The sequence below is a fragment of the Xiphophorus hellerii genome, chromosome 22 (assembly GCF_003331165.1).
Source record: "Xiphophorus hellerii strain 12219 chromosome 22, Xiphophorus_hellerii-4.1, whole genome shotgun sequence".
In the NCBI taxonomy this organism is placed as follows: Eukaryota; Metazoa; Chordata; class Actinopteri; order Cyprinodontiformes; family Poeciliidae; genus Xiphophorus; species Xiphophorus hellerii.
Genome location: NC_045693.1, coordinates 21,784,258 through 21,811,476, shown reverse-complemented (window position 1 = coordinate 21,811,476; position 27,219 = coordinate 21,784,258). Strand labels below are relative to the sequence as shown.

The following is a 27,219-nucleotide window of genomic DNA, read 5'->3' as shown; positions in this document are numbered from 1 at the left end:
TAACCTGTCTGAGTTTTTTTTTTTTCCTCCCCCTTTCTTTGTCTTTGCACAACTCCAGATCAAAGTTCTCAGAGATAACAGATATTAACCTTGTTTTTTTTTTTATGGTTCCGAGGGACACCACTGACACAGCTGCACAGAAACGCAGTCAGGACTATTAACAGATCGATGTCCGGTTGTCATCTTGGAGCTGGAGACGGATCAGAGACATGAACAGATTTTATTCCCTGGAGGCGGCGGAGCCACGGGAGGAGACGAAAGCTGCGGGGTCGTTCAAGTTCGTGTCCGAGGCGAAGAGAGACGTGTGGAGGGAAGGCGGAGAGGGGAGGTCGGAGCCGTCCTGTTGTCTCGGTGTCAGAAACATTTCCTACACTGTCAGGTAAACGCCGCATGCAAACTGTTTTGCGTTTGGACTAAAAAAACAACAACAAAGAAAACAGAATATGTGCAGGTTCTTTCAAATTAAAATCACACCAATAATTCTCCCAAATTTTTATAAACAACAGACAAATTGTAGTGTTTGACTTTAAAGCAAGAATTATTTCAGCGCTTTATTGGCAGGTGTGGGGTGAATAAATAAAATTGCAGTTGGAATATGGCTCATGCATGTCTCTCTGTGTGTTTGTTTTAGTGAGCGTGTTGGACAATGGTGGGACTTGCCCTCCTGCAGGAAGAGATGGACCCGTCAGATCCTCAATGATGTCTCTTTCCACGTAGACAGCGGGCAGATCATGGGCATTCTGGGTAATTCAGGTTCGTACGCAGGTCGAAAGAGTAAAGAGTTCAGTCATAGCCGGGTTTCCCCGTACTACCCCATCAGACCTGGCGAAAATGAGACAAACTCAAAGTCAATTTCCAACGTAATCTTGCAATTGTGTTATTTTTATATTCCGCTAATATGTAAGAGAAGTGCTGCTCTGTTTCATCTCAATTTTTAATAACATGAAAAGACAACATGACCACTTGGAGGAAGGAAAAAAGCTACATTTGTCTTTCAGTTACACCCCAAACTGATACTTTGTTTCTTCTTCTTCTTCTTGTTCTTCTTCTTTTACATGCAGCTCGTTGTGAGGCCTTCATGCGTTTTCCCTGTTTTCCAAGGAAGCTAAACTACCAAAAGTAGTTGGACCCAAACAGAGATGTGTTAAAATGAGAAAATGTCAAACTAATCAGTAAATTAGCTTGAGATTTATGAAACTCCTACGACATGAGTATAACTGGAAGTTGGAATCTCTTCGCTAAAACACATAGGAAAATAAAAATCTCTCCCAGTCTTGTTCCCTTTTCTTTCTGGACACCAGGAACAGAAATATGGGACTGAACAGGGTGCAGTTCATTCCTCCAGCTCTGGTTGTGCCAATAAGCTCGAATCATGCATCAAATGAGTCAGTATGTGGTGATTGACCATGATTGTGTTTTAATTCTGCATCGTGAAGGCTCGGGGAAAACAACACTGTTGGACGCTATTGCTGGCCGGATCGGTAGCTCCGGCACCCTGCTGGGTGAGGTCTTCATCAACGGCAGAAAACTGAAGAGGGAAGAATATCAGGACTGTTTCTCCTATGTCTTGCAGGTAAAAAAAAAAAAAAAATCACATCATGCCATTTCGGATTACTGAATTTAAACTGGGACCTGCATATTTTTTCAAAACAGGCCTGGGGAAGAGGAAACCTCAAATATAAACATTTTCTTTCTTTTGTTAGTTCACTAGAATAAACTGCAACATGTCGAATCTGTCTGGATTACACTAAAATAACAATAATATAACCCTTTTTTTTGCCATTAACTGATTTTGTATTTGGCTCACATCTGCTTTAATTGAAGGGCATGTTATCGTATCTTTCTGATCTTGAACAGAGGTGTGTGTATATTGACTTCTCTGTCACAGACTTATTAGAAATAGGAAATGTTGAATTACCAATAAAATGGTTGACAGACACTCTGAATAACTTTAAAAGGTACAATAAGAATCACCAGCAGAACCAATATTTGTAGCATTAGTGAGTTTCCGTAAGTATTTTCAGAAATGTAATCAAATAAAAGGTTCAGTATGAGCATATGTTACTTGAGTTTATTCGAGGACTTTTTACTCAACTTTACCGAGGAGGATTCTCTACTGCCCCACTACTTTAGATCACGAACACAAAGACACTCACACTTTGGCAAAATCTCCAAACAGGCCGCCCTGCCCTCTTTATGAAATTAACTTAAGACCCTTGATAGCCTCCTCATACACCTAATCTCTCAATGAGAGGTGCTCATGTGTGTCCAAAGCTTGAATTAAAAACAGTAGTTTTAAAAACGGGCTTTGCTTCATTTCAAAATCGTCTCTCTCCCTTCGCTGATAGCAAAGCTTTCTGCTCTCTAAGCTTCGTCATTAACTTCCTCCGCTAAGCCGCAGATGAGGAGGTGATATGAGCTCCTGATATTAAAGTCATTCGGAGGAGACAATAAGGAGGACTGGGACCGGGTGGCGTGCCATGTGTTAATTGAAGCAGGTCCAGCTGCTTGAAGTGTGTGTGTGTGTGTGTGGGGGTGGGGGTGTGTGTGTGTGGGGGGGGTGTGTGGGCGTGTGTGTGTGTGTATAACAAGGCTATTTGCATAGGAAAACTTGAATATTTAAATATAAGTTTAAAAAAAATATATGTGCAAGATTATGAACAGATCTATTGAATGTTTCTTGGAAATGTTTATTCTGTTCCATAAAAATGTCCTTCTTTGGGACCTGAACAGGGACATGAATATTATAACATGGTTTTAACTACAAATTTTTGATAATTATTAAGACGGTAATATATTTCATTAAATTGAGATGAGGGGTAGGACTAAATAAGTGTTCACTTCTTCCTACTCCTTCTCAAACAGAAAAGTGGTGGTAAACAAATTATTTTGTTCTTGGTTATGTATGCACATGTTTTCTCTGCGCTACTGATTGCTTGTTTTCTTGTTTTTTTTAAAAAAAAACTGTTTGAAATAAACAAATCAGATCAAAATCAAATCATGAAAAGCCATGAAGTGTTCATCCGAGTTCACTATGTGAAAATGGATATCAAATTTGACATGTAGTTGATGCACATTGATTTATTTTGTATTCTCTAGATGTTTTCCACTGAAAGTTATCAGAAGTTAAAATTAGCATTGAATTGTTTTTTTTTGTTGGGTTTTTTTTTTTTGTCTGTTTTTCAGAGTGATAACTTGCTGAGTTATTTGACAGTGGAGGAGACCCTGACTTACACTGCCCAGCTGGCCCTGCAGAAACACTCAGTGGAGGCCATCAAGAAAAAGGTTGGAGGGGATTTTCTGCGTTCTGTCCACTGTTACGGGTTTCTCTGCTTCGAGCAACATGTTCACACAATTTGTGAGGCGAGCAAAACAAAGAAGTGTTGCTAATGATCTTTGAAACAAGATTGTAGGCGTCTGTTAGAGATCAACTCTAATATTCTGGTATTTCTTTTATTTTGATCCAGCGAAAAGCAAAGCGTATTTCCCTTTAATAAACGAAATGATATCTTACATTGATAATCAGCCTGCCTTGGTGGTAATTACTGCTCACCGACCTTGACCTGTGGCCTACATGTAGGTGTCGGCAGTGATGGCTGAGTTGAGTCTCAGTCACGTGGCGCACAGTGTTATTGGAGGGCGAATTTTCCCTGGGATCTCTGGTGGTGAGAGACGGAGGGTCTCCATCGCCAGCCAGTTACTCCAGGATCCAAGTAAGTTTCTCCTGACTGGAAACAGCTGAGATGAGCTACAGACATTTTATCCATGAAAAAGTCTTCTGAGGTCTGCAGCCAATTTAATCGTCATTATGAAATAAACAGCAGACAGACATTATTCTTCAAATTGTGAATCTCAGATCCATTAAAATGATTCATTAAAAAAATGCCTAGGCCTGGGGGGGGGGGGGGGGGGGGGGGGAATATATAAAAATGAATTTTGGGAGGTTTTAAAAATAAGCCATACAATTTATTTAAAGTTTAATGAAACACATTTGTTTTTAAATGTAATGTTCAACAATGATTCAATAATAACAAGGCTAACCAGTTTGTTTCAGTAATATATTCTCCGCCACATTTTGATAATAAAGATTTTAGTTCAGTTATCTGTGCTAAATATAGAGCCGATATGTTTATCTGGACATTATTATTGATAACACATTAACTTATTAAAATTTAAAAACAGTCCTAAGAGTTATAAAAGAAAAAACACTCTTTTGTAGCAAGAACATAAGCTTGCATCCAACAATGACAAACCAGCATTGAGTCACTATCTTAAAATACATAGACTGTGGTTATGGCCTTTAGTTAACTTAGGTTTTGTAAATTAACCTATTGGAAGCTTATATAGTCATGACATAATTACCTGGGATTTTCCAAATTGTTTAAAAGTATAATAATCTTAGTTTATAAAAAACGTCTGACTTTAGAATAACTTCTTTAAAGATTCCTTCTTTCATTATTCTTGCATTAAGTAAATAATAATTCTAACTGAACTAAAAAAAAGAAAAGCTTAGTCAGTAAAAATAAAAATATCTTTTTACAAAGTGTCTAGAAATGAACTATACAGACACAATTCATCTGGAAATTACAAGAGAAAACCGAGCAAGCAGGACAAGATTGGAAAATTTCACCAAAACGTTCTAATTAAGGCATTTCTTTTATAATTTCCAGTCACACTAAATGCAAAAACTACAAAATGCAAACAAGACAGAACGCAGAACCTTCATGTGAAATGACAGGGGTTCAATAAATGACCCGCGTCTCACCCCAAGAGTTTCAAAATCCCCCTTGAATAAAACAAAAGAATCTAAATGGTGCTGAGATAAGGAAAGGACAGAAAAAGGGATGGGGAGACTGAGAAGAGTATTAAAGGACCGGGTTATCACACCATGAGGGGAATGAGCACAGACCCACCTCTGAGTGTGTGTGGGTGTGTGTTGGCGTGTGTGTGTGTGTGTGTGTGTGCTCCTCCTAGGTGCGCTTTATCAGGTCCGTAGTGCTCCAGGGAGGACTGAGGGTCTTAGTCCTCATTCAGGATTAACTGGCCATGAACACACACATTCCCAGAGAGTCACAGTCAGAGTAATGAGAAGTTCCCATTCGCTGCCTCTCCAATCAACCAGGAAATGAATTAATCTCACAATTAAAGCATCTACTAATTCCACCCTGCTTTCATAATGCAAAGAGGCAATCTTTTAATTGTTCTAATTAGAGTAATTAACTAAAAAAAAGAAGAAGAGTGAACTCACTTATCTCCCCAAGTTAAGTTGGACCTACAGAGAGGCCTGCAAGTGCCACTTTAAGTGCAAGTGCTGTTGAAAGTTTTCTGCCTGGGTGAGGAGGAGTCGCTGTCCAATCTTTAACTTGTGCCCAGAGTTTCAGTGTGTGACAGTGATGAGGTCACTGGGATGGTGTTCCTGCAGGGGTGATCTTGCTGGATGAGCCAACCACCGGCCTGGACAGCATGACGGCCAATCAGATCGTGGTGCTGCTGGCAGAGCTGGCTAGGAGGAACCGCATCGTCATAGTAACCATCCATCAGCCACGCTCGGAGCTCTTCTGGGTGAGTTTTAGGATGAAAAGCAAAGTGGAGTTACTGGAAGTCTTGGGTCAGATGGGTTCATGAAAGTAACTTTGTGGTGATGAAGTTGTTAGGAATGTATTTGACGAGTATCCCCCCAAAATTAAGTAGAAACTCTGTTAAATTAAACAAGGGTGATTTGTTGGTTGTTATAAAACAGGAATCTATTGCATTGTAAAAAAAATTAAAATAAACCAAAGAGGACTGGTTTGAATCTGTTCTGGATGGTGGAAAGCAGCAAAAAGTCCAAAGATAAACTATAAGTGACCTTCAGAAGACAAAGAAACTTCTGAAATGGAGCTATTTTGAAAAGAAAATGAGCAGAAAATATCAGCTTCTAGATCTGGAAAATGGTTCTATTGCCTCTAGAGGAGCAATCCATGCCACAATTATCCAATTTTTCTTTCCAAAAAATATTGAAAATCAGAAATCCATTGTCTCTCTTTTAAAAATGATGCACTATTTTCTGACTCTGATGAAGACAGCGGGCATTGAAATGTTTGCTCCCATGAGGTTTAGACAAAAACGTTTGTGTTGACCTATCGCAAGTCAAGAAGTAAAAAAAAAGAATTAGATAAAAATCTAGGGATTGAAATACTTTTGCATAAATGTTAACTGTGAGGTAATCTGTTCTCATGTGTGTTGACCTGTCAGGTGTTCAGCAGGATCGCCATAATGAGTCGGGGAGAGCTGGTGTTTTGTGGTCAGCCGGAGGAAATGGTGGATTTCTTCAGCCAGTGTGGATATGAGTGCCCAGAGTACTGCAACCCTTTTGATATCTATGGTATCAATAACACAGAGCAACATTTCAGTACAAATGTAGCACAGTAACAGAACACCATACATGTACAGCAGCAGACGTTAAAAACCCATGTGATGTCAAACAGTCGACTTCACCTCTGTGGACACGCGCAGCAGCGAGAGGGAGGCCGCCACTTTCAGTCGGATGCACGAGATTACGTCGTCCTATCAGAGGTCTGCCATCTTCCAGAACATGCTGGACAAAATGGAGCAGAGCCTGCAGATCTCAGACAAACCTGCCATCCCCTTTAAAAACAAAGAGTCACCCAACTGCGCTGCCAAGCTTGGAGTTCTGGTTAGGTCTGTAGTCTTTACTGCAGCTTGGACTCTTTATAGCAGTGGTTCCCAAAGATTTTCTTCTGGGCCTCCCCTATGGATTACAATAAAATCCCCCCCAAAAAGAAAAAAAATACATAAACTGGGCACACACATCGTTCAACCAGACATAAACCGATACACATATTTTGTTTTCAAACTCCACTGAAGTTTATTTCACACTTCAGGTTGCAACAAAACTACAAACCATCTTTACAGTGAAACACTTTTAACTGTTTTTTTTTTTTCATTCATCCATACCGCTTCCCGCGCCCCCCCTGCAATGGCGCTGCACTCCCCCCAGGCGGCGCGCACCACACTTTGGGAGCCACTGCTTTATAGCAACAACGAGTTTTGTGTCTTAACGGCTGTGTTTGATGTGTGTGTTTTGGGTTTTTTTTTTACGTTTAGGCGAACAGTCCGAAACCTCTCCAGAGACAGGATTGGTGTGATCATGCGTCTGTCCCAGAACCTGATCTACGGTTTCTTTGTGGCCTTCTTCGTCATCCATCTAGACATGGATGCGACCAAGGGTGCAGTGCAGGACCGAATAGGAATGATCTATCAGTGTGTGGCTGCTTCGCCTTATACTGGCATGCTCAATGCTGTTTCTCTCTGTGAGTCCACCAACACCTGTTCTAACACTCATGGTTTATTAAGTATTGTCAGCAAGCCCGCAATTTTACTTGTTATTCAGCTTTACAAAGCTTATTTTTGAGTTTATGTCATGGTGTAACAAGCTTTAATGGACTTTAATGGGATTTTCTTTGACAGACCAACATAAAGTGGCACATAATGATAAAATGAAAAGATAAGTAATTTAGTTCTACTGTGCTATTATGGGTATGATGTTATTCTCCTCCAATTTCACAATTGGGTACTACTTTGTGTTGGACTATCATATGAAACGCCATAAAAATATATTGAAGTTTTGCTGCAGGGACCTAATTAAATTATTACCTGTGTCGAACATGATGCAACATGTTTTCACTTTATAGAAAAAGTAAACAGGTCATTGTTTGATCTAGCTGTTGGGCACAGTGCCCAATTTAGCTTTAATGTGTTGCCCAAACCAAACGAGGATTAAATCAGACTCGATGCTGACCAATGAAAGCTTTACCAGAAGACAGCAACTTGCCATCATCTCATGTGTACATCAAGTTACAATACTTGCAAACGAAATGGCTGTAGAGCTAAATCTGTTGCTGAGACCAGGTGGAAGGTAGATGTACAAAGTGTTGTGCAGTGGCTTGCTTGACGATATTACTTTGCCGCTTCGTGCTGACAGCAGCATTCACAGCAGTGCAGTTTCTATTACCGCACAGATTGTTCGAAAACACTGCAGAGAACATGTCAAAAACGTCAAAGTGCTGATTTATCCCTCAAATTTCCCCCAGAGTACAGACAGATCGAGCATCCGTGGGACGTTCTGGACAGATAATTTAGACGCATGCAGTTTCCAGTGGTAGAAGTGTCCGCTGCGTTTTCATGCCACAGGGTAATCTCAGAGGTCATTCCCAGCTGCGGTTCAAAGTCAGGAGTGAACCAGATGGCATGACAGACTGAAAAGGTGGACCCTTTCTCGGTGATTTATCTCAGTTGTTTGACTGATTGTGTTTAGCTATTCATGCTTAAAGGGTAATGAACCTTTTCTCCACCACCGGTTCAGTGAAGCACAGTGAACTTTAACCTACAAACCTACAATGTCAGTATGGCCTAGTCTAGATTATGTTTTAACTCATGTATGCGAGTCTTTTTGGGGTTAACATGTTCAAGACTTCCTCAATAAAAGGTACACAACATTCTAGTTTAACAATTTCTTGTTTGTCTACAATTAATCTTACATTTCACATCACTTCTAGATTATATACAGAGTTATCTAAAAAGCTCAATTTAATTGATCCTGTTCTTTTAGCTAAGTATCTGCTGCTTATCGGCTGAGTCTAAAACATAAGCTTTAGGGCTGTAGATATCAGATAAAGAGGATAAGAGGTATGATAAAACAATGAATTGAGCAGGGGTCGCAGCCAGAGGTAGTGCCTGCTTTATCAGACTGACCTTGAAATTTGCTGAAAAGATATTACACTGAACTGCATGTTGTAAAGTAATGACTTTACTGCGTTAGGTGCACTGAGTTCTCGGAAAAGAATTCAGAATCGGCTCATCGGTTCGATTTATTTAGGGGATTTAGCAGTTTCAGATAATTAGTTATTAATAATGGAGCAAATGACCAACAATAAAAGTGGGCAATGAAAGGTTATAAATGTTCTTTTTTTTTTCTTTAGGAATCTTGTTAACTTGACAACTCTACTCAAATGTCATTTTTGTTTCTGAGACTTTTTGGAGGGTCAGTATCCGAACTCTGAACTCATGAAGTTGTCACTTTGTTTTTTTCTCCCCAACAGTCCCTGCGCTGCGAGCCATCAGTGATCAGGAGAGTCAGGACGGCCTGTACAGTAAATGGCAAATGTTCTTGGCCTACATCGTCCACATCTTGCCCTTCAGCGTCCTGAGTGTCGTCATCTTCAGCTCCTTTATTTACTGGTGGGTAGCTGCAAATGAATCCTCATCAAGCGCTCGATGAGTGTTGTGCAAAACAGCAACTCTTAATTCTGTCTGTTTTTCCCCTTCTCAGGACGGTGGGGATGCACCCGGAGACGTGGCGCTTTTTGTGTTTTACTGCTGTAGTTCTTGTTCCCCATATAACAGGTGAGCTGATAAGATGATGCTTATAATTAGACGTTTTGTCTTGCGTAGATATTTGCTCTAGAACATGTTTTTAGACCCACTGTCTTCTGTCTGTGCACTGTCTGTCTCGGAAGACAGAAATACGGAGGCCAGTCAATCAATTTTGATGTCGCTGAACAGTTCATGCATTTTGTTAATTCTACTCAAAATGTGAAATTCAATGTGGGGAGAGTGGGACTTTTTTTTGGGAGTTACACCTTTGTGCAAATAATTATTATCCCAAGATAATAATTATACACTTAAGACGTATGTAAAATGAAGGTTATTATGTATATAACATAAGTAAATGTGTGAAATTAATAGTTTACAGTTGAAACTAGGTATTTGTAAAGACATGTGGCCTGTTTTTTTCTTACTTTCTGACATTAAATTAGAGAAAAAAATGTAGGACCTAAAAATTATTAATATTTGCTAAAATAATTATTAATAATTAAAAGTAAAAAATAAAAAGGGAGATAGTTTAAAAATATATTTTTTGCTTTTGTTTAATGCAGAAGTTTGCATAAACTTGGCACTTACAGTATTTTGCCATGTTTTGTTTGTGCATGTTTTCCTTCCACTACATTTTCCATCAATGTGCCTAAATTCAGCAGTCTGTGAACACCTGGTTTCTTCAGCAATTACTTATTTGACTTATCCCGCTTATGGAAGATGTCAATGACTTTCTGCTGGACAACTGTCAAGTCAGCAGTCTTATACATGATTGTACATGCTAAAGCAACACATTTATGTATTCATTTACTTGCTGATTTTATTCTAATATTCACAGAAACAAGATTTTGGGTTTATAGTAGCTGTAAAAAATTATATGAATTATTAGAAATAAGGAACTGAAACACAGCTTGGTTCAGATGAGAGAGGAAAACGTTATGTCTTGACAGAGTGTATTAGTAATGTTGGTGTTTTGTTAACAGTGCATAGATGTTTAAAATTGTAGTTTAAAAAGACAATGTTCTCATGTTTTACCATTTTAAGTGACTTGTTTTCCTGTATGTATTGAAATCCCCAACCTTTTCCTCAGGGGAGTTGTTGACAGTGGTTCTGCTAGGAGTGGTCCAGGACCCTAACATGGTCAATACTGGGATGGCTTTACTTAACATTGCAGGAATCCTGGTGGGATCTGGTTTCCTCAGGTTAGACGAACCACACCGGAACCTCGTTTTAATACATCTGAAGTCAAATCCTTTTTTTAAAAAAAAACAGATATTTGACTTGTACGTTTTAAATGCGGTTGACTCTTCACATCTACAGAAGCACAGAGCAGATGCCGGTGGTATTTCAGTGGCTCAGTTACCTCACTTTCCAGAAATACGGCTGCGAACTTCTCATCGTCACAGAGTTCCTCGATCTGGAGTTCAGCTGCAGTAAGTTTTTTTTTGTGGGGTCTTTTTATTGACAGATTTGATTTAAAACACATTACTGGTGTTTCCTAATGTTTCGTAGACAGATAATGTGCTTCCCTTTCCTAACTGAAAGCATACAAACATTTTACATGTATATGCTTTTCTTATTGTTGTTTGTTTTTTTTGCTGATCCTTTGCAACTTTGATATTTGATGTTGCGACTGATAAAGAATGAGTTCAATGTTCAAGGACTCTTAAGTTGTGCGCGGGGTAACGTCAAGGTTCTTGTCTGCTTGTTTGGGTTAAAAAAAAAAAAAAAACTATCTGAGTTTGATCGTTTCTGTTTTGTGTTATTCCAGACGGAACCAAATCCTTACCAGGAGAATGTGTGATCACTTCAGGGGATCAGATCATTGACATGGGCTACCCCGGTGCTTTGTCGCGGTACACACTAGACTTTGTTCTCCTCTACTCCTTCCTCCCTGCTTTGGTTGTGATGGGAATTATCAGTTTCAGGATCAGGGATAAACTCATCCGCCACTAAAAAGAAAACCTTTCCATTAACGTGCCTTAATTCTGGCATGCCGGTCAGTTCTTCTGTGGTTCGGTTTTTGTATTTTGTCATAGTTTACTGTAACTGTGTAAAAATGTGTCCTAAAAAGTACAAGAACTGTCCAATAGATCATGACTAGGATGGCTAATAAGTTTAAATTATCTTATTTTAAGGTAGTTAGAAAAACATAAAACTACAGACATGTGAATCCAGCATTTGCTCATTTTAAATGTTCTTGTTAGTCTTCACATAAAACTTGCACATTATCTTAGTATTTCTGCCAGCACTTTAATTTTTTTTTAAGCTAGACTTATTATTTTTTCTATATATTTCTTGAAATTGACTGTATTGCCAATAATGAGTTTTGAAACAAGCCCACTAATAACCCCAACAATGTTTCAAACATTGGAGACAGAAAATACAGCACTGGTTGAATATCACTGTAATTTTTAAGTTATAATAAATACCTAATGCTGTCAGAAAAATACGATTGATAGCTTTTTTTTTTCACTTACTGTAAAGAATGTTTTAAATAATAGAAAGTTGTTGTAACTTGTTTTTAGAAAACCTCATTTTAATAGCAGTAGACTGAACAGTTCTTAACCAATAATGCATACATTGCAAAGAAAGAAAAGAGCCTGTAAAAAAAGTTAAATACAGCAAAATGTTTATTATATGTACACAATAAAGTGTTGTAACAAATTTATCTCTTATGTCTCCAGCTGCAGTTCTTTCCATGACTTCGCTGCATTTCTCTTATACTGCTCCAACTCCTGAAAAACAGATTCAGACAAAAAAAAATACAGACATAATTGTTTTGTTTCCTGGTGTGAGGTCAATTTAAAAATATGCATTTTTCTCTCATTTTCTGACTATAATGAAAAATAAACACATATTGTTCAATCCAGCAACATGTGATTCACTTAATTAAATGCAAACAACGCAAAGATAAAAAAAAATATCAAACTGATGTTATTAATCTGACTTAGTTTTACCTCTATTTTCATCAATTCTTTTTTTATATTTTAAATCTTTTGATGAGGATAAAATGCTCCCATAGTGCAGTTCATTGACAAAGCAACACCGTCCCTCTGTTTTAATGCTCTTGCGAAATAAGTTTTGTGTATTTTTTTGCTCTGGCAGCTCAGATCAGCCACATCCTGAATGCTTCAGTTCCAGAAAATAATGAGCTGTTATCAGGTAAGAGATAGCAGAGTGTGATTCACGCAGGTTACTGGAGTTCAAGTGCCACAGTGGAACCATGGCATGTTGACAAGAAGATAGATGGTATCAGCTTTTACAACTATAGAATATTATTACAGTTATGTTAATCATCGAAAGGCCAGGCTACTGCAGGGCACAAGGTTACTTTAGAGCACTGGCAGATGGTGTGACGTGTAGAAAAGAGGATAAATCCGAGTTTATTTATGTTAACTTAGTGGGAAAAAACAGCTACAAGAGAAAGAGAGAACCTCTGGAATATCAGTACAATATCAATAATCTAACATATATATGTTCGTTGGTACTATCACAAACAAATAAATATTAAAACAGTTCCAGATCATTTTTAGACTACAAAGCGAGTAAAATTATGTGAAGTCATTGAGTAAATAGGCCCCACTGTATAATTTAAAATGTGTGTGTATGTTTTTCTTTAACAAACTACTTTCTTAAAATACAGGATTGCGTCTTAGTAGTTGTGGTATTTTTTTGCTGGTAATTTTTGTACTGCTGCTTTTCTCTATAATTTATGCTTCATAAAAATGTTTGAACTTGAATCTTTTGCTTTACTTCCAGTTGTCCTTGATGGTAATCTTTCTTCCATTGGTAATCATGTAATAATTCATGTTCAAAACCTGGATATTTTAGTAAAGATAAATTCTCCAGCTCAGCATTAACCTCTCATATTTTATATAAAGTAGAATGTGCCATGAAATGAAGAAATCATGCTTAAAAGTCTTAACCTCATTGTAAAATGAGGAGGAAAAGAAAAACAAAAAAGCAGAAAAGTTAAGTTTATTAAAAACTTCTTCTCTCAATATAGTCTTTATAACTAACATCAAGTCATACCTGTCTTCTAATTTTTTATATAAATTATTTTGTTACTTATTGTCTGCTAATACCTGCTTTCCTTGATATGGATTACAAAGTTCAGGGACACAGAGACCAAACATTGCCCACTATCTACAGTTGTCTGTCTAAAATCAGACAACTGTAACAACTATTTAACTCTAAAGAACCGAGTGTGTAAGTGTTAAAATTGTGTTACCTGATCTTTTTGTGCTCTCATTGCATCAATTTGAGGCTCACTGTACTGTGGGTCTTTGGCTGGATCTTTCAGCTCTCTCTGCTCACTGTGGCTCTGGGAAAACAAGATTGTTCCCATGTACTGAAAACATTTATGTTCTTGTATGTGAGCTGAAACAGAGAAGTGTGCTGCTACCTCACTGGGAAAGACTCGCTCGTACACTTTCTTCCACAGATCTTTTGGGTTTTTGGCATGTAGAGACGTTATGTCGATGTCAGTTGAAGGAGGCGACCCTAAATATCAGGACACATTATTTTAAACGCAATATCTCACAATCCCCTACATCCAAACAAACTATACAGTTCCTTTAAAAAAGTACAGGTGCGTACCAATAAATTAGAATATTATTGAAATATTATTTAATTTAGTCGCTCAGCTCAGTTTGTGGTTCTTATGTGGCAAATCTGAAAAAGTTTACCCGCGGATGTTTCATCATGCAGTGTTTGTTTTTGTGGCACACAGCAGGCCTGGTTTATTTTATATGTGTTGCGTCATTTGGACAGTAGGTGGTGCTGTTGCTCACCTATTTGGCTGAAAGAGTCAGAGCCAGCTGGGATGATGAGAGGTTTACCTGAGTCACAGGACACAGTTTTCCTGATTGTAAATAAAAAAAAAAGACAAACAAATGAACTCAAGACATGCTGCTGTTATGATTGTTCTCTGCTTTTATTTATATAACAGACGACAGATAGTTACCAATCTAATATATACAACAACAAAAAAAAAGTTTGAACAAAAACTAAATGAGAGCTTTCATAAAAGGATATGAACTGCTGCAGTAGATGCTGATCATTTCAGAACTTCTGAGTTTCTGACTAGAAAGTTACTTAAAAGAGTCACATCTAAGTTCTTCATATCCTACAATTTCATACAAAAATTCCTCTTAAATAATGAAATCTCTTTGCATTAATTGGTCATTTGGTCCTCACCCTCTGTCCAGACCAAACGCCAGATGTGAGAAGAAGCTCTTGGTTTTGGACATGAGGCTCTCTGATTTAATGCTAGTGAACTAATATAAAGAACAGACAGAGAAAAACAGAAATGAAAGCAGCTCAACAGCAGATGGAAATCAAACCGCATATGGACAGATAGCCTGCTGGGGTTCACTTACAATCAGAGAGGCTGCGTAATAGTGGGCAAGAAAACGGAGGGTTTTTCTAATAACTTTCTTCTCGTCAGAGTCAAAGTCCTGCAACATAAATAAAAAAACTTTCACTTTAAATCTGTCACACCAAGTAGACCAGACTGCTTGTAATTTATCAAGAGATGACATTTTCATTGTATGCACACACCTCATTTTAACTGAAAGCAGTAAACAATAGACGTACTGTCCAGACAATGTAGAGCAGTTAAATTGTGTGCTTTACCTGAAAGAGGTCATATTTGCTGCCGATGATGAGCAGTGGGATGGGAAAAGGACTGATCAGCTCTCTGTCCTGTTGAAAGATGACGTTAAACCTTCAGAAATACATATGAAAATAAAGCCAGCATTAAATATACAAACATCAAGTAAACAAAAATGGAAAACCACAATGATCTCTGCACGTACTGGATAATCTTTTGGTAAGACCCGAGCTGCTGGGTGAGCAGCCTTCTGCCGTTTGCCTCCAGGTTTGGACTTCTGTGCCTCAGAAAAGACTTTTCCCACATGAGCTTGAGCTGCATTCAGAAGTTTCTCCATGGTTCCCCACAGAGCGTTGGGTTTGGACAGGTCCAGAACGAGCACAAAAGAAAGAGACCTGAGAAAAACCACGCATTCACGAACAGCTGCCTCTTTACTACCAAGAAGCTTTAAATACAATAATAAGGCAATAAGTGACCAACCTTATACTGTCTGGAGTGATGGGGATCTGGATGAGGTCTGAGAGAGAGGTTCCCCCTCCCAGTTCCCACAGGTGGGCTATATCTTTGGGCTGAAAGAGGAAAGAGGAGGTCCGGTTTTACAGCAGGAAAGTAACTGGCTATTTATAAAGACTTACATGACTTCTGCATTACAAGTGAACTGACTACAACTGAAAGAACACCATGCTAATGCTAAACCACCACCATTGAGTGAGAAAAAAACAGGTTGATACATAAAAGCTCAAGAGGAAATATTTTTTTTGCCTTCTCACTACAATTCCATTTAGTTTGTATCATAAATACATTTTAAATGAAAAATAAAAGAAATAGTTCCAAATTCACCTTTAAAAAGTTTTAAAAGAAGTTAGATTCTAACTCAGTTTTACATCAGCTTCCTTGTTCATGCTCCAATCACCTGCTGCCGCGAACCCCTGATCAGTGCTTACTGTGCTGGACTACTAGGAGATCCAATAAATACGTTTGAATTGCTTTAAATGTAACATAACTTAAATAATATAAGGAATACTTTTTAAGCTGTCAATCTTAAAAACATTTGTGCTTCTTTAGCCTATTAGAAATCTCATGGTGAGGTCTGAGATCATCAAAGATCATGTGGGGTCGCCTTACTGTGTTGTGTCCCTTGGCCCGCCTGCCAAACGTATACTCCAGTGCTAGAGTTGGCTTTGGTGGCTCATCTCTTGCGGAGAAAAAGAAAGGAATTTAAGGGTAAGCAGAATTCAGCTGTGTGCAATCTAACTTGTTCAGAATAAATAAAAACTCAGAGGTTTGTTGCAGAACGTTAGTGAACAAACAGCATCACAAAGAGCAAGGAAAAAGCAGGAAGATCAGGAGGAAAGTGATGGATTAGGGAAGCATCCGGGAATCTTATGGTAGCTCCGGTGGAGGCAATGGTGCCATCAATCCAACCTGACTAAGCTTCAGACACTTTGCAAAGAAGCTGCAGTTGCAGCAAGAGATGCTCCGGATATTATTTATAAATGTATACGTATTTAAAAAAAAGATAAAGACTTTTCCACGAACAAGTTGTGTAAATGACTCGTCATGGGTTCGACTTTGTCGTGATGAAATGTACAACTTCCCTGAGGTCAGCGTATTGTTTGCGTTGTGAATATTTCTTCCGTAATTGTATTTTTGTTAGGCTCTCCTAAGTTAACTGGCCCATTTTATGGTAGTAGCTACCATAAAAAGTCTGCATTTCACAGATGATGAATTATGAGTTGGTAGTTGACACTATAACTACTCACCTCTCCAGACATCTGAGGAGGATTGACGTTTTACCCTGAAAAAGACGAATTGACTTCATAAGTTATAACCTATGATTGTTTTAAGGTTTGGAGCTTGTCTTTCAACATATGAAAACAATGTAACGAGGCTGTACCAACCCCAGTTTTGCTCCCTATCAGAAACACACTCCTTTCACAGACCGTCTCTCCTCCGTCCCCCTCTCCAGCTCCGCTCTCCTGCCTCTGGACCTCCGCCGCTGCCAGCTCCCAAAGCGTGTCTGAACTGACAAAAATGAGAGCGAACAAATTCAGGACGTTTCGGAGAAATAGTCTCTTCTTTCTAAGAGAGCTTCGTGGCAGGAATAAATTCCTTATTTGGGGGGTTTATCACCTCATTTTTGCCATTGAACCAAAGAGTTAGCGAAAGGACTCAAACGACAAGCGTTGCTACAGCAACGTCGACGTCGGCCTTTTTCTGGGCGTTAATGGCGGACTTGGATGCCATCTATAGGTGCATACCGCCACCTACCGTTCTGGAGCATGAAATGCGGGCTTCAGCATTCTAATAACATCCACACACTGCAGAATATGAAGCTAGTTTTAGCTAAAAATTCAATTCGTGGTGATTTGTGTGTTTCGTTTAAACAAACAGCAATATGAAATGGATCCCTTCCATGTAAATATCTTTCATAATGTGCTCTAATCAGTGGAATATTGGAGATGGTAGATTACAGTGTTCTACATTTACAATGGCACAACAGTGCAATATGGTGGATATGTCAGAATGCTTTGTCTTATTTACAATATATTATATTTTAAAACAATTGAATTACCAATATTAGATAGTGGTAAGGATGTTTAGGTCAATTAAAGATTATATGAGATTAAGGAAGTTTATAAACACAAAAGGAAACGATTGAACAGAAAATCAAGGTTATCTGTTTCATGTTGACTTTAAGTTGTACTATATGTGCAAGAGTACTTGTAACACAAAAGTAATCAACAAAAAGTAGGAGGGAAAATTGTAAACATATGAAATCATAATTGTCGTACGTTCCTTTATGTCTCTCTTAATTGTTGCCATAATAAGCCAAGTATGTTTTAATAACCACAATAAATACACAATATATCAATTGTTTGTGCTATATTGCTGCCATTGTTATGCCTGAGACCCAGATCCATTAGTTTCTTAACAATGCAAAACCAATACAAAGCATTTGTATGCTTTAAACTGTGCTGAATTTAGTTTTTGGAGATAAGACCTCCACAAACATTGTTTTGTCAAGTGCAGATAGCTTTTACTAAAAACACAAGTTTTAGTCTTCTGAATTAAACTGTCTCTGTTTAATATTTTAATCTGTATTCAGTAGTTTTGTTCTATATGTCGGCACTTGTTCCAAAACCTTATTCTTTGCATAATGCTGCATCTCTAATCACCTTTCGATATCTAAAACATCTTCCAACTATGATTTTACAGTAGAAATTTTATATTTTTTTAAGCCTTCAAAACTTTATCAATAACAAACCAATCAAATTTGATTTTTTTTTTTTTATTATTTAGAAAAATAAAAAGGCAATCATGGTCCAAGCATCAACTGAAGGCTTCCAGTATCAGCAATATAATTTTGGATCAACTTGCCTTTATTACAAGCAACTAAAAGCAGAACACATTTTATAACAACTACTGTACATAAAATAATGGCATCAAGTTTACAGCACCCTTTTATAGCCATAATGTAATGGCTGAGGAGATCATCACAACTTTAAGCATTGTTTAGTGATATCCATTAAACGGCAGCTGGGAGTGATGAATGAATGTCTCTTGACTGATGCTCAAAATTAATAAGGAAGGATGGTCATGATTTTTTTCTGGGTTCATCACAATAGGGCACATTTTCCAACAGTACACCCTCTCTAGGTCGAAGCACTGTGGAAGGAAAAGAGGTGTAGTGAATCAACAGGGGATCATTTCAACAATTCAGACACAAGTTGTACAGCAAGCATAAGGTGCAAGGAGGAGAATCATACAGAGCTTGTTTTCTGCAACGTGTTCCACTTGCAGCACCGTCTCACGAAGAACAGCTTCCACATCAGAGCCCATTTTAATCATCTGTTATTTGCAAAAACAACAAAAAAAAACAGATATAGATGCATGACGGACTAAGGAACTCTACATGCTTAAATGTGTCAGTTCAAACAAAATGTAATATAAACAGTAACCGAAGTAAATGCAAGGTGAAATTTTCAAACAAGGACTTTATTCATTAAAAGAAAAGGCTACTTACACCAACGAATCTGGCCATATGTGAAAGAAATTACAGTACACCCTAAACCTAACTGTGACTGTGCCACCTTGTAGTAAAATAATGTTTATCTGACTGAAAATAAGCCTTTTACATCAATGTGGAGGAATTTAATTCAACCACACAGGGGAGTTTCAAGCATGAGCATCCTGTGTGAGCCAAACTTTGACAAGGCCACTCCAAAACTTCAGTTTTGTTATTTGTTGAGCCAGTCAGGGTGGGTTGGAAGTGTTTTGGAATATTGTCCGGTGTAACCCATGTGTTTGAACTTGGTGCCATGAACTGAATTTATGGTTCTAACAACTACGGCAAGTCGCCCAATCCCTGAACCAGCAAAAAGACCTCATACATTTAATTTCTCTTCCTGAAATGCTGAGTCAATTGTGTACAAGAGGCAACGGGTGTAAATCTCCCAGAAAGATTCACTTTTGTCTCGTCAGTCCATAGAATATTTTTCCAAAAGTCTTAAATGATCAAGATGTTTATTTGGAAAACGGACACGGACCTTTGTGTTCTTCTTTTTGAGATGTGGTTCTGACCTTGAAACTCTCTTTCTTATTTTAAGGGAGGCTTGTAAAGTTTTACATGTCGTATTTTTGTGACCTCTTGGATGAGTTATAGATGAGCTATTGGAGTTATTTTGGATAGGCCAGCCACGACTGGGAAAACTGTTCCATGTTTTCTTCACTTGTGGATCACGGCTCTTACATTGGTTCGCTGGAGTCCAAAAATCCTTTGAAATTACTTTGCAACCCTTCCCAGACTGATATTTGTCATTGAGTTTGTTACAATTTCAGGGCAAAATGTATTGCTTTTTCAGCACCAGTAGTCTTTATTCTATATTTTTGTTTTATCAATATGACAAATAAAAGTAAGGAATAACATTATTAGAACAGTAATAATTGTATAATATTACAGAGAAAATAGTTTAACTTAAACGTAAAACTATCTTCGCAGCACTTTTACTTTTCCGTTTGTCAGTCAAAGTCATAAGATAATATATATTAAAAAAATTTAATAGACCTTTTCGATGTTTTCCTCTGACGTTTCATTTTTGTTTTTCTTGAACTCCTCGTTGATCTTTAACTTTGCAGCTTTAAAAAGAAAACAAACAACGAACGAAAACATCCAATATTAAAAGTCCAATAGCAATATACTTGCTTTTTTTCTTCAGCAGAGAGATATGCTATCCTGCTGTGTGACCTCACCTGTCAAAGCTCTTTCATCCTCTCTGAATACATCCATTCTTGTTCTGTGCAGCTTTTTAAACACGCTTAGGACCTGATTTACACACATTAAACCGTTAACTTAACACACATTTAGCAGCTGTGAATTCAGTTGTAACCTACGCTTTTAGGCGACTTAATATTTCCTAAAAAAAAAAAAAACTTTAGTGTGATTTAGTCTAATAGACTTAAAAAAAATACTATTTCGCTGAAAGTATTTTCTTAAATATAAACATTGCTCACTACTCACCTTCAAACGAGTCCCCATGTTGAATTTTTCTACCTACTTCCGGTATGTACGACGTTGACCAATCAGCGAAGGTTTTGGGATGACGTAGTGTTGTAGCCAATCAAGTGTTCAGCCTGTTCTTCGCTAGCGGAAAGTAGCAATTTGCTCCACGCCCCCTTTTAGTTGCACCAACATGGCCGAAGAAACGGCGAAAGCGCAGGTTGCCCAGCCGGGTGGAGACACAATATTTGGAAAAATCATCCGCAAAGAAATTCCTGTCGACCTGCTTTATGAAGACGATCAGGTATGCAGCTGAAATGTTCACTTATGACGGATTTTTATTGCAGCTCAAGCCCGCTGCGGTTCACTTTCACTGCAGCACTTTTTGGTTGAGTCTGAGCTAGCTTTGCAGAAAGCAGGCGGAGACAAAGTGTGGTGGTTGGATTTGCAAGTCCCGAAAGTGTGCTAAAGTGTAATATTTTAGAGACAAAGCGGAGGGCCAGTGATCAGTTTAATTCAGCGCGAGAACAGAGAATTGTGCGTCTCTGATTTTTACTTTCGTTCTGTATTTGCTGCAAATTGATGAGGGTCCAGTTGGCTGTACTTTCAATCCAGCATTTGAGATCTGCACGCAGCCTGCAGACCTATAATACGATAATTTGTTATGAAACATGTAGCACACCATAATGCAGAAATTATGCTGTGTACCATTGTGTGCTAGGGCGTGTATCGTCCTAAAATAACTGCAGATCTGAATAAAAACTAGTCAAGCTATATCTGAAGTGGTTCAGGTAGATCTGAACCAGCGAGTTATTATGACATCCATACGAACGTTTTGATCTGACATGCGTAAAGATGTCATTATAGCATGACATCCCAATATTATAATGTTCTGTAGCCATATTTGCAGTCAACATCAAATTTTCTAAAAATAAAGTCGTCCAGAGCTTTCTACACTTTCTTGATTTTTTTCTTTGTTTTCCTTCTGTTCCTTCTCTCTTTTAATTTTAGTGTGTTGCCTTCAATGACATTTCTCCACAAGCTCCGACTCACATCCTGGTGGTCCCTAAGAAACCAATTGTTCAGCTGTCGCAAGCCGAGGAAGTCGACGCTGCAGTACGTACGATTCTGGACGCCTCCATAGATTAAAATTCAATTTAGAGTAATTTATATCATTGACCACCAGAGGGAGGCATTTGCAAACGTTACAAATATTTTGAACCAAAAGTGGTATCATTTAGTAAATAAGTCGTTAAATATTTTACTCTGTGATTGTTTACAATGTAAATGAAAATGCATATAATGTAGATTAAAAAAATATGTAAATGTTTCAGTAATTTAATAGTTTTTGGTAGTAATTTATACCAATTTATTTGTCTAATAACAATAATACATGTATATACATTAATATAAATATATTAATTCTTATGTATTTGATGTATTTAAACTGTCTTGGGAATGAATATTAACTCGGCAACCTATGTGTTGAATCTGTTTTTAATCAAGTCTTTTGCTCTTGCAGTTGTTGGGCCACTTGCTGATCGTTTCAAAGAAGGTCGCTCAAAATGCAGGCCTGTCAAAGGGCTACCGGATCATCATCAACGACGGGCCTGATGGAGGCCAGTCTGTCTACCACATCCACGTCCATGTGTTGGGTGGACGCTGTATGGGATGGCCCCCAGGCTAACCTTCCTCCTCCTCCTCGCCATGTCGTACCAACGTCCCTTGTCTGACATTGGTCCTGTTAAATGAAATCGTGAAACAAATGTGAGATTTCTGTGGTGTTAATAAAACACATAAGGGTTGCTTGAAACTCTTGTCTGTTGGGGGTCATGGTTTTTAAACGTTTGCATTTCGGGTCATAACTTTGCAAACCTAGATGTGCAGGAAAAAATTGGAAAGTTATATTTCTTCAGTTCTCTGGTCGAAGGAGACTGGAATCCTCAACCTAAATCGATGGTTTTCAATGTTGGTCCTCAGCCACCATTTCTCGTCATGTTTTTGATGCTTCCCCGTTGCCACACACCTAAGTTCAATGAATGTGTGATTATCAGGCTTCTGTAGCTCTTCATGGTACACCGAGAAGGTCATGAAGTCCTTTGAATGCAGTGTCCTGCAGTAAAGACATCTTAAAACATGGCGGGAGCGATCCATGAGGGCCAGGACTCACAACAAGTGACCTAAATGCAAATTGCCACGTGTGGAGGAAAACTGACACTAGACATCATCCTGAATAAACCGTACCTATAGGGAAACATGGTGTTGGGAGCATCATTTTGTAGGCACACTTTATTTCAGCACAGATAAGGAAGGTGGTCAGAGTTGACAAAATGGACGGAGTGTCTTAATTTTCCTAGGCCAATCCTGGAAGAGTCCTATAGAGGCTTGAGATTTGGGGCAGAGGTTTTACCTTTCAGCAAGAAAGTAATCCTAAACATTTAGCCAGAGGTTTAGATCAAAGCTTATATCTGTTATAGAATTACCCAGTCAAACTCAACTAAGAATCTTTGAAAATAAATATTTGCAGAAATGCTCCATTCAGTTTGACTGAGCTTACGCTGTTTGCCCCCATACCCCCTCCAAAAAATGGGTAAAAATGTTCGTCTTCAGATAAGCAAAGCTGGCAAGGACTTATCCCAAAAGACTGAAAGTGTGGCAATAGAGGTTCTTAAATTGTTGACTCCAGGGCCGACTACAAAGGCATGTCGCAGGTAAATTTTTATCTAAGTAATGCTTTCAAAACTCTTATTTTACTTCCACTTCACAATTACTCACTATTTAGTGCTGGCACATCTCAGAATCTCCGTAAAATGCGCAGAAGTTAGCGGCCGTGACCAAATGCGAGAGAGCTTAAAAACCTTTTCGATGCACTGTATAAATTGCATTCGGTGTGGAAGCAGAGTCTTTATCGTGTTGCCTTGTGTTTTCCAAGTTTTCATACTGAGATCGCCTTTATTGAGCTGAGCAGGGAGGACCCTTCCTGTTGTGGGTTTGTCTCCTGTGAAAAGATGCGAATGTATAACAGAATTCAGGCCACACAAAGGACCGGCAGACCCATTTGCATTTTGATTTGACACATGATTAATTGCCTTAAGCATAGAGCAGTGTTCAGTACAAAAACAAGTGAATATGCAGGCCCACAGCAAAGTACTCAGACCCCTTCACTTTTCCACATTTACAAAGGCACTCCACAAACTTTTGAATAGTTTTATTATTAATGCAAAAATAATCGACAATAACAAAGTAAAAATATGTGTACATACACGCTTGTGTACTTAAATTGAATTGACCGAACATGATTTGTAATGCAACTTACTTAATGTAAAAATCTCCCAGCTGACACAGCATGTCAAACACAAGTCAAAGGAATTATTATATTATTATTATAATATGTGAAAATGTCAGTTTATTTCACTTATTGACTACTTTTTCAACAATACTAAGAAATGATTGACTTAAATCAAGCTTCTATATTTTTACTTAAAAGTTACTTGTAAGTTAATTTTGTATTTAAGACAAAATTAAAAAAGTTAATTTTAACTAGTTTCTAGTCTTTGGGATTTTGTGCTTTTTCGGTGTTGTGACATTGATAATCAGGACACGTTTGTACCCAATAAGAGGCGGCAAAGACGCGACAAGTGAATAGCTCTTTTTTTTTTATTAACAGTAAGAATGTAGATAGTTGAACAAATATAAAATGCATAAAACATCCACATAATATTAAAACAAAAATAAATAAAATGATTTTCTTTACAAAATAAGAAAAAAGAAATACAAAGGACACTGATCAAATGACACGTGTAGCATTTACAAAATATACCTAAATGTACCTAGCGTTCACAGTCCCCTAAGGTTTTTACTTTCTGGACATCAGGAGAGGGAAAAGGGGCAACAAAATAGGTTCAGACAAGCAATTCATTCACTTCTGATATCAGGCAGACTGATATCCTGAGTTAGATGCAATCTGTCACTTTGTTGATGTGATGTGCAAAATAAAATCACTTCTTTTTTTTTTAGACAACCGCACCTTTTTCTTATTAAGCAATGCCCTTGTGTCATTTAAAAATGGACACTTTGAGGCATTTAGCATCTGTGCACAGTACAGTATGGAGGGAGGGAAACAAACATGTACTCTGGTACCTAAAAATCACTATTGTTAAAGGTGTCTAAGTACTAATACACTGCTTTAAATTTTAACCTAGTCTACACAGACTATAAGCTGAAGAGAGGGTCAGAAAAAATGCTCAGTCTCCAAAATTAACTCCAAAAGCAGCCAAGTGGTTGAGAAGTCTGAAACAGTCCAGGTATGTTGGAGTTTCCCCTCATAGATGATGCAGAACAAAAAAATCCTCAGTGATTGAAATGTGGAGTCACATTTCAAGATAATGTCTGCTTTTTTAAATAAACAAAATAAAGGCATTTTAGTGATTATGTCTTATTTCAACGGCACCTTATTAAAAACAAATTCCAGCAGCTTTTCCCCATGGAGATAATGTTTGTAGTAGAGTGGCAAGGAAGACTATTATCTCATTATAAACAAAACTAAACAAGGCTATTTAAATATAAAGTGATTAGTTCAAACACTGACTCAGTAAAGTAGAAATCCTTCCACAGGTGACAGGACCAAATAAAAAACTGCCAATTGGAACAAAAATAGATTGGCACCCCTAAAAAACATGTAGAAAGCCTAAAAATAATAAATTTATCTCCCCCTGTAGTGACACAATCTCACACTCTTATCTGTGGTAAACTGCGTCTCCTTGTTGCTGAATTTAGACCAAATTTGTTTGACACCAGCAAAATAGAAAACAATGAACTTGAAAAGGTTTTTTTAATAAGACAATCACATGAGACCTTTCTTTTTATATTCCAGTAAAACAATGAGTCAAAGATAATCTTATTGCAAAAATCAGATTACTTTTGTTTGTTTCATTAAAACATGGCACACTTAAGTATTTTTGAGCACGGACATTTTTAAAAAAGTTTTTAAAGAAATTAAAATGATTTTGATCGACCTGATGTGGCAAAAAGTTCTGACTCTGCTTTCCTAGAGGCCTTGTTATATTAACCAATCAGTGTAGCACTGGTCATTATCCCAAAAAAAAGAGAAAATTATTCACTAATGTTTTCTTGTGGCTGCTGCTGAATAAATGTTCTCATTTATAAATCTAACCATTAAATCTAATAATTGAAATTGTTAGATTTTTCAGGATTTTTCAGTGTGAGATTGTGCTGCTGCAATCAAAGATGAATTTATTTTAAGGCTTTTACTTTTATTGGCCGATAATAAATGTTGAGTACTCTGCAGGTGAGGACACAGTTTCCTGTTTACTGGGAGAGAATAGCTCTTCACAACCAGCAACATTAGGATGAATTGTAATTTGTTGCTTCCCCAGGAGAGATTGCTTTAAAAATGGCACAACAATTTGAAAATAGATACATCAGTAAACAGGTAATGACTGGAGCTGCTACACTGCTGCTAAAACCACCAATCCAAATAAGTCAGATCTGACTTGTAGTTGTGTTTTGAACATGCTGTAGGGAGAAAGTGTGTTTCAAGCGATTGGGACAGAAAAATTTATGTAAAGAGGAAAACTCAAGACGAATGGAAGCCTAATAAGTAGAAACTGGTTCTACTTATTAGGCTTATTAAGTGGTAATTATTTTATATCATCTTTTTACATGAATAAAATTCTGCTTGATTTCTGGCATAATCTCAATACTTCTAGGTTTAAACCATGTTTCTCATAATTGAGCTGAAATATCCTTTGTGTGACTGTAACTAAAACATGTTAAAGTGTTACTTTACAACACATTCAGTTTGTCTTCTATGAGCTCACAAAAATGTGTCGACTAGTGTTTGAGGGGATGAGGTGCGACGCTGCTACGGGGGGCGAGTTATGTTTTAAGGCATGTCCTCAGCGCAGGAAGGGTCCCGATGCATAAAAAAGGCAAGAGGAGTGAAACAGGCCTCGGTCCATGTGGATGTCAGGTTGGTCAGGGTGGTTGTTGGGCGTCAGCAGCTGGTGGCTGGGATGTTACCGTCAGGCTATCTGAAACATCCTTGGGTCAAGTTTCTGCTAGTCGGTTTTCGGAGCGGTTGAGAATCTCACTTCATTTCTGATCACTGTTGGGTAAAAAGAAGGCTGTACGTCTGCCAGCCACCTACACGCTAATCCATGCTCATGTTTATTCATTTCTCATTGAGGAGAGCTGCCGTTCATTTCTGTGCGATGGCCTCTTCTCCGCTCGGCCGCCTGCGACTGAAGGGCAGCCCAACGACGCCCGCCAGGCCCAAGCCCACGAGGTTTTCTCGGCCTTCTGTGCTGGCGGCTGAAGACTGAACCCTGGTGGAGGCGGCCGAACCGTCAGGCCCAGGAAGGATTTCGGGCAGCGACTCTTTGGCTGGGCTGGCGGCGGAGGGGGGCGTGGCTTTGGCGGTTGGGACCTTGGTGGGGCTGGACAGGCTGAGGCTGGCCAAGGCGTCCAAAGTCCCGTCTGGGTCCACCATCACGTTAATCACTGAGACATAGGAAGCACTTTGTGAAATGACTGATTTCCATGTTAAACAGATGAGTTAAAACTGCTGTATTTAACTTTTATAAAAATATGACTTTTTGCATAATTGTTAAAAAATATCCTGACAGTACAAAATGAGACTGATAATCTGTGAAAAAAAAAGCCTTCATCCAGTACTAACTGCAAAAATACACCACTTAGTGAGAAA

The 27,219-nt window shown here is 38.2% G+C and overlaps 5 protein-coding genes across 12 annotated transcripts in view; 2 read left to right on the top strand and 3 right to left on the bottom strand.

The window, feature by feature from the left end:
* Nucleotides 1-96: 96 nt before the first annotated feature.
* abcg5 (ATP-binding cassette, sub-family G (WHITE), member 5) lies at nucleotides 97-12,141 on the top strand. Its single transcript, XM_032553754.1, has 14 exons — nucleotides 97-379; nucleotides 632-753; nucleotides 1,437-1,573; nucleotides 3,187-3,285; nucleotides 3,581-3,713; nucleotides 5,423-5,562; nucleotides 6,235-6,364; nucleotides 6,468-6,681; nucleotides 7,108-7,313; nucleotides 9,102-9,240; nucleotides 9,332-9,405; nucleotides 10,466-10,577; nucleotides 10,696-10,808; nucleotides 11,147-12,141. The coding sequence occupies exons 1-14, from the start codon at nucleotides 210-212 to the stop codon at nucleotides 11,329-11,331; spliced, it is 1,974 nt and encodes a 657-aa protein (XP_032409645.1). The 5' UTR covers nucleotides 97-209; the 3' UTR covers nucleotides 11,332-12,141.
* Nucleotides 11,991-17,243, bottom strand: dync2li1 (dynein, cytoplasmic 2, light intermediate chain 1). The gene is made up of 13 exons (XM_032553755.1): nucleotides 17,126-17,243; nucleotides 16,894-17,017; nucleotides 16,756-16,790; nucleotides 16,118-16,187; nucleotides 15,473-15,561; nucleotides 15,198-15,387; nucleotides 15,016-15,084; nucleotides 14,760-14,837; nucleotides 14,578-14,657; nucleotides 14,172-14,242; nucleotides 13,784-13,881; nucleotides 13,610-13,702; nucleotides 11,991-12,113 (listed from the first exon to the last, which is right to left on the bottom strand). Exons 1-13 carry the CDS (start codon nucleotides 17,137-17,139, stop codon nucleotides 12,051-12,053), a joined length of 1,074 nt encoding a protein of 357 aa, XP_032409646.1. The 5' UTR covers nucleotides 17,140-17,243; the 3' UTR covers nucleotides 11,991-12,050.
* Nucleotides 17,244-18,263: 1,020 nt separating this feature from the next.
* On the bottom strand, nucleotides 18,264-20,615 carry lyrm7 (LYR motif containing 7). Its single transcript, XM_032553757.1, has 5 exons — nucleotides 20,514-20,615; nucleotides 20,246-20,318; nucleotides 20,061-20,131; nucleotides 18,763-18,844; nucleotides 18,264-18,661 (listed from the first exon to the last, which is right to left on the bottom strand). Exons 1-5 carry the CDS (start codon nucleotides 20,529-20,531, stop codon nucleotides 18,591-18,593), a joined length of 315 nt encoding a protein of 104 aa, XP_032409648.1. The 5' UTR covers nucleotides 20,532-20,615; the 3' UTR covers nucleotides 18,264-18,590.
* Nucleotides 20,616-20,651: 36 nt separating this feature from the next.
* hint1 (histidine triad nucleotide binding protein 1) lies at nucleotides 20,652-22,305 on the top strand. Its single transcript, XM_032553756.1, has 3 exons — nucleotides 20,652-20,796; nucleotides 21,504-21,608; nucleotides 22,015-22,305. Exons 1-3 carry the CDS (start codon nucleotides 20,686-20,688, stop codon nucleotides 22,177-22,179), a joined length of 381 nt encoding a protein of 126 aa, XP_032409647.1. The 5' UTR covers nucleotides 20,652-20,685; the 3' UTR covers nucleotides 22,180-22,305.
* Nucleotides 22,306-24,471: 2,166 nt separating this feature from the next.
* cep170aa (centrosomal protein 170Aa) overlaps nucleotides 24,472-27,219 on the bottom strand; it is a 43,535-nt gene continuing 40,787 nt past the window's right edge. For all 8 annotated transcript variants that reach the window (XM_032553744.1, XM_032553748.1, XM_032553746.1 and 5 more), the window contains one exon: nucleotides 24,472-27,014. In XM_032553744.1, the coding sequence (XP_032409635.1) occupies nucleotides 26,713-27,014 (302 nt within the window). In that variant the 3' untranslated portion in view covers nucleotides 24,472-26,712. The remainder of the gene's footprint in view (nucleotides 27,015-27,219) is intronic.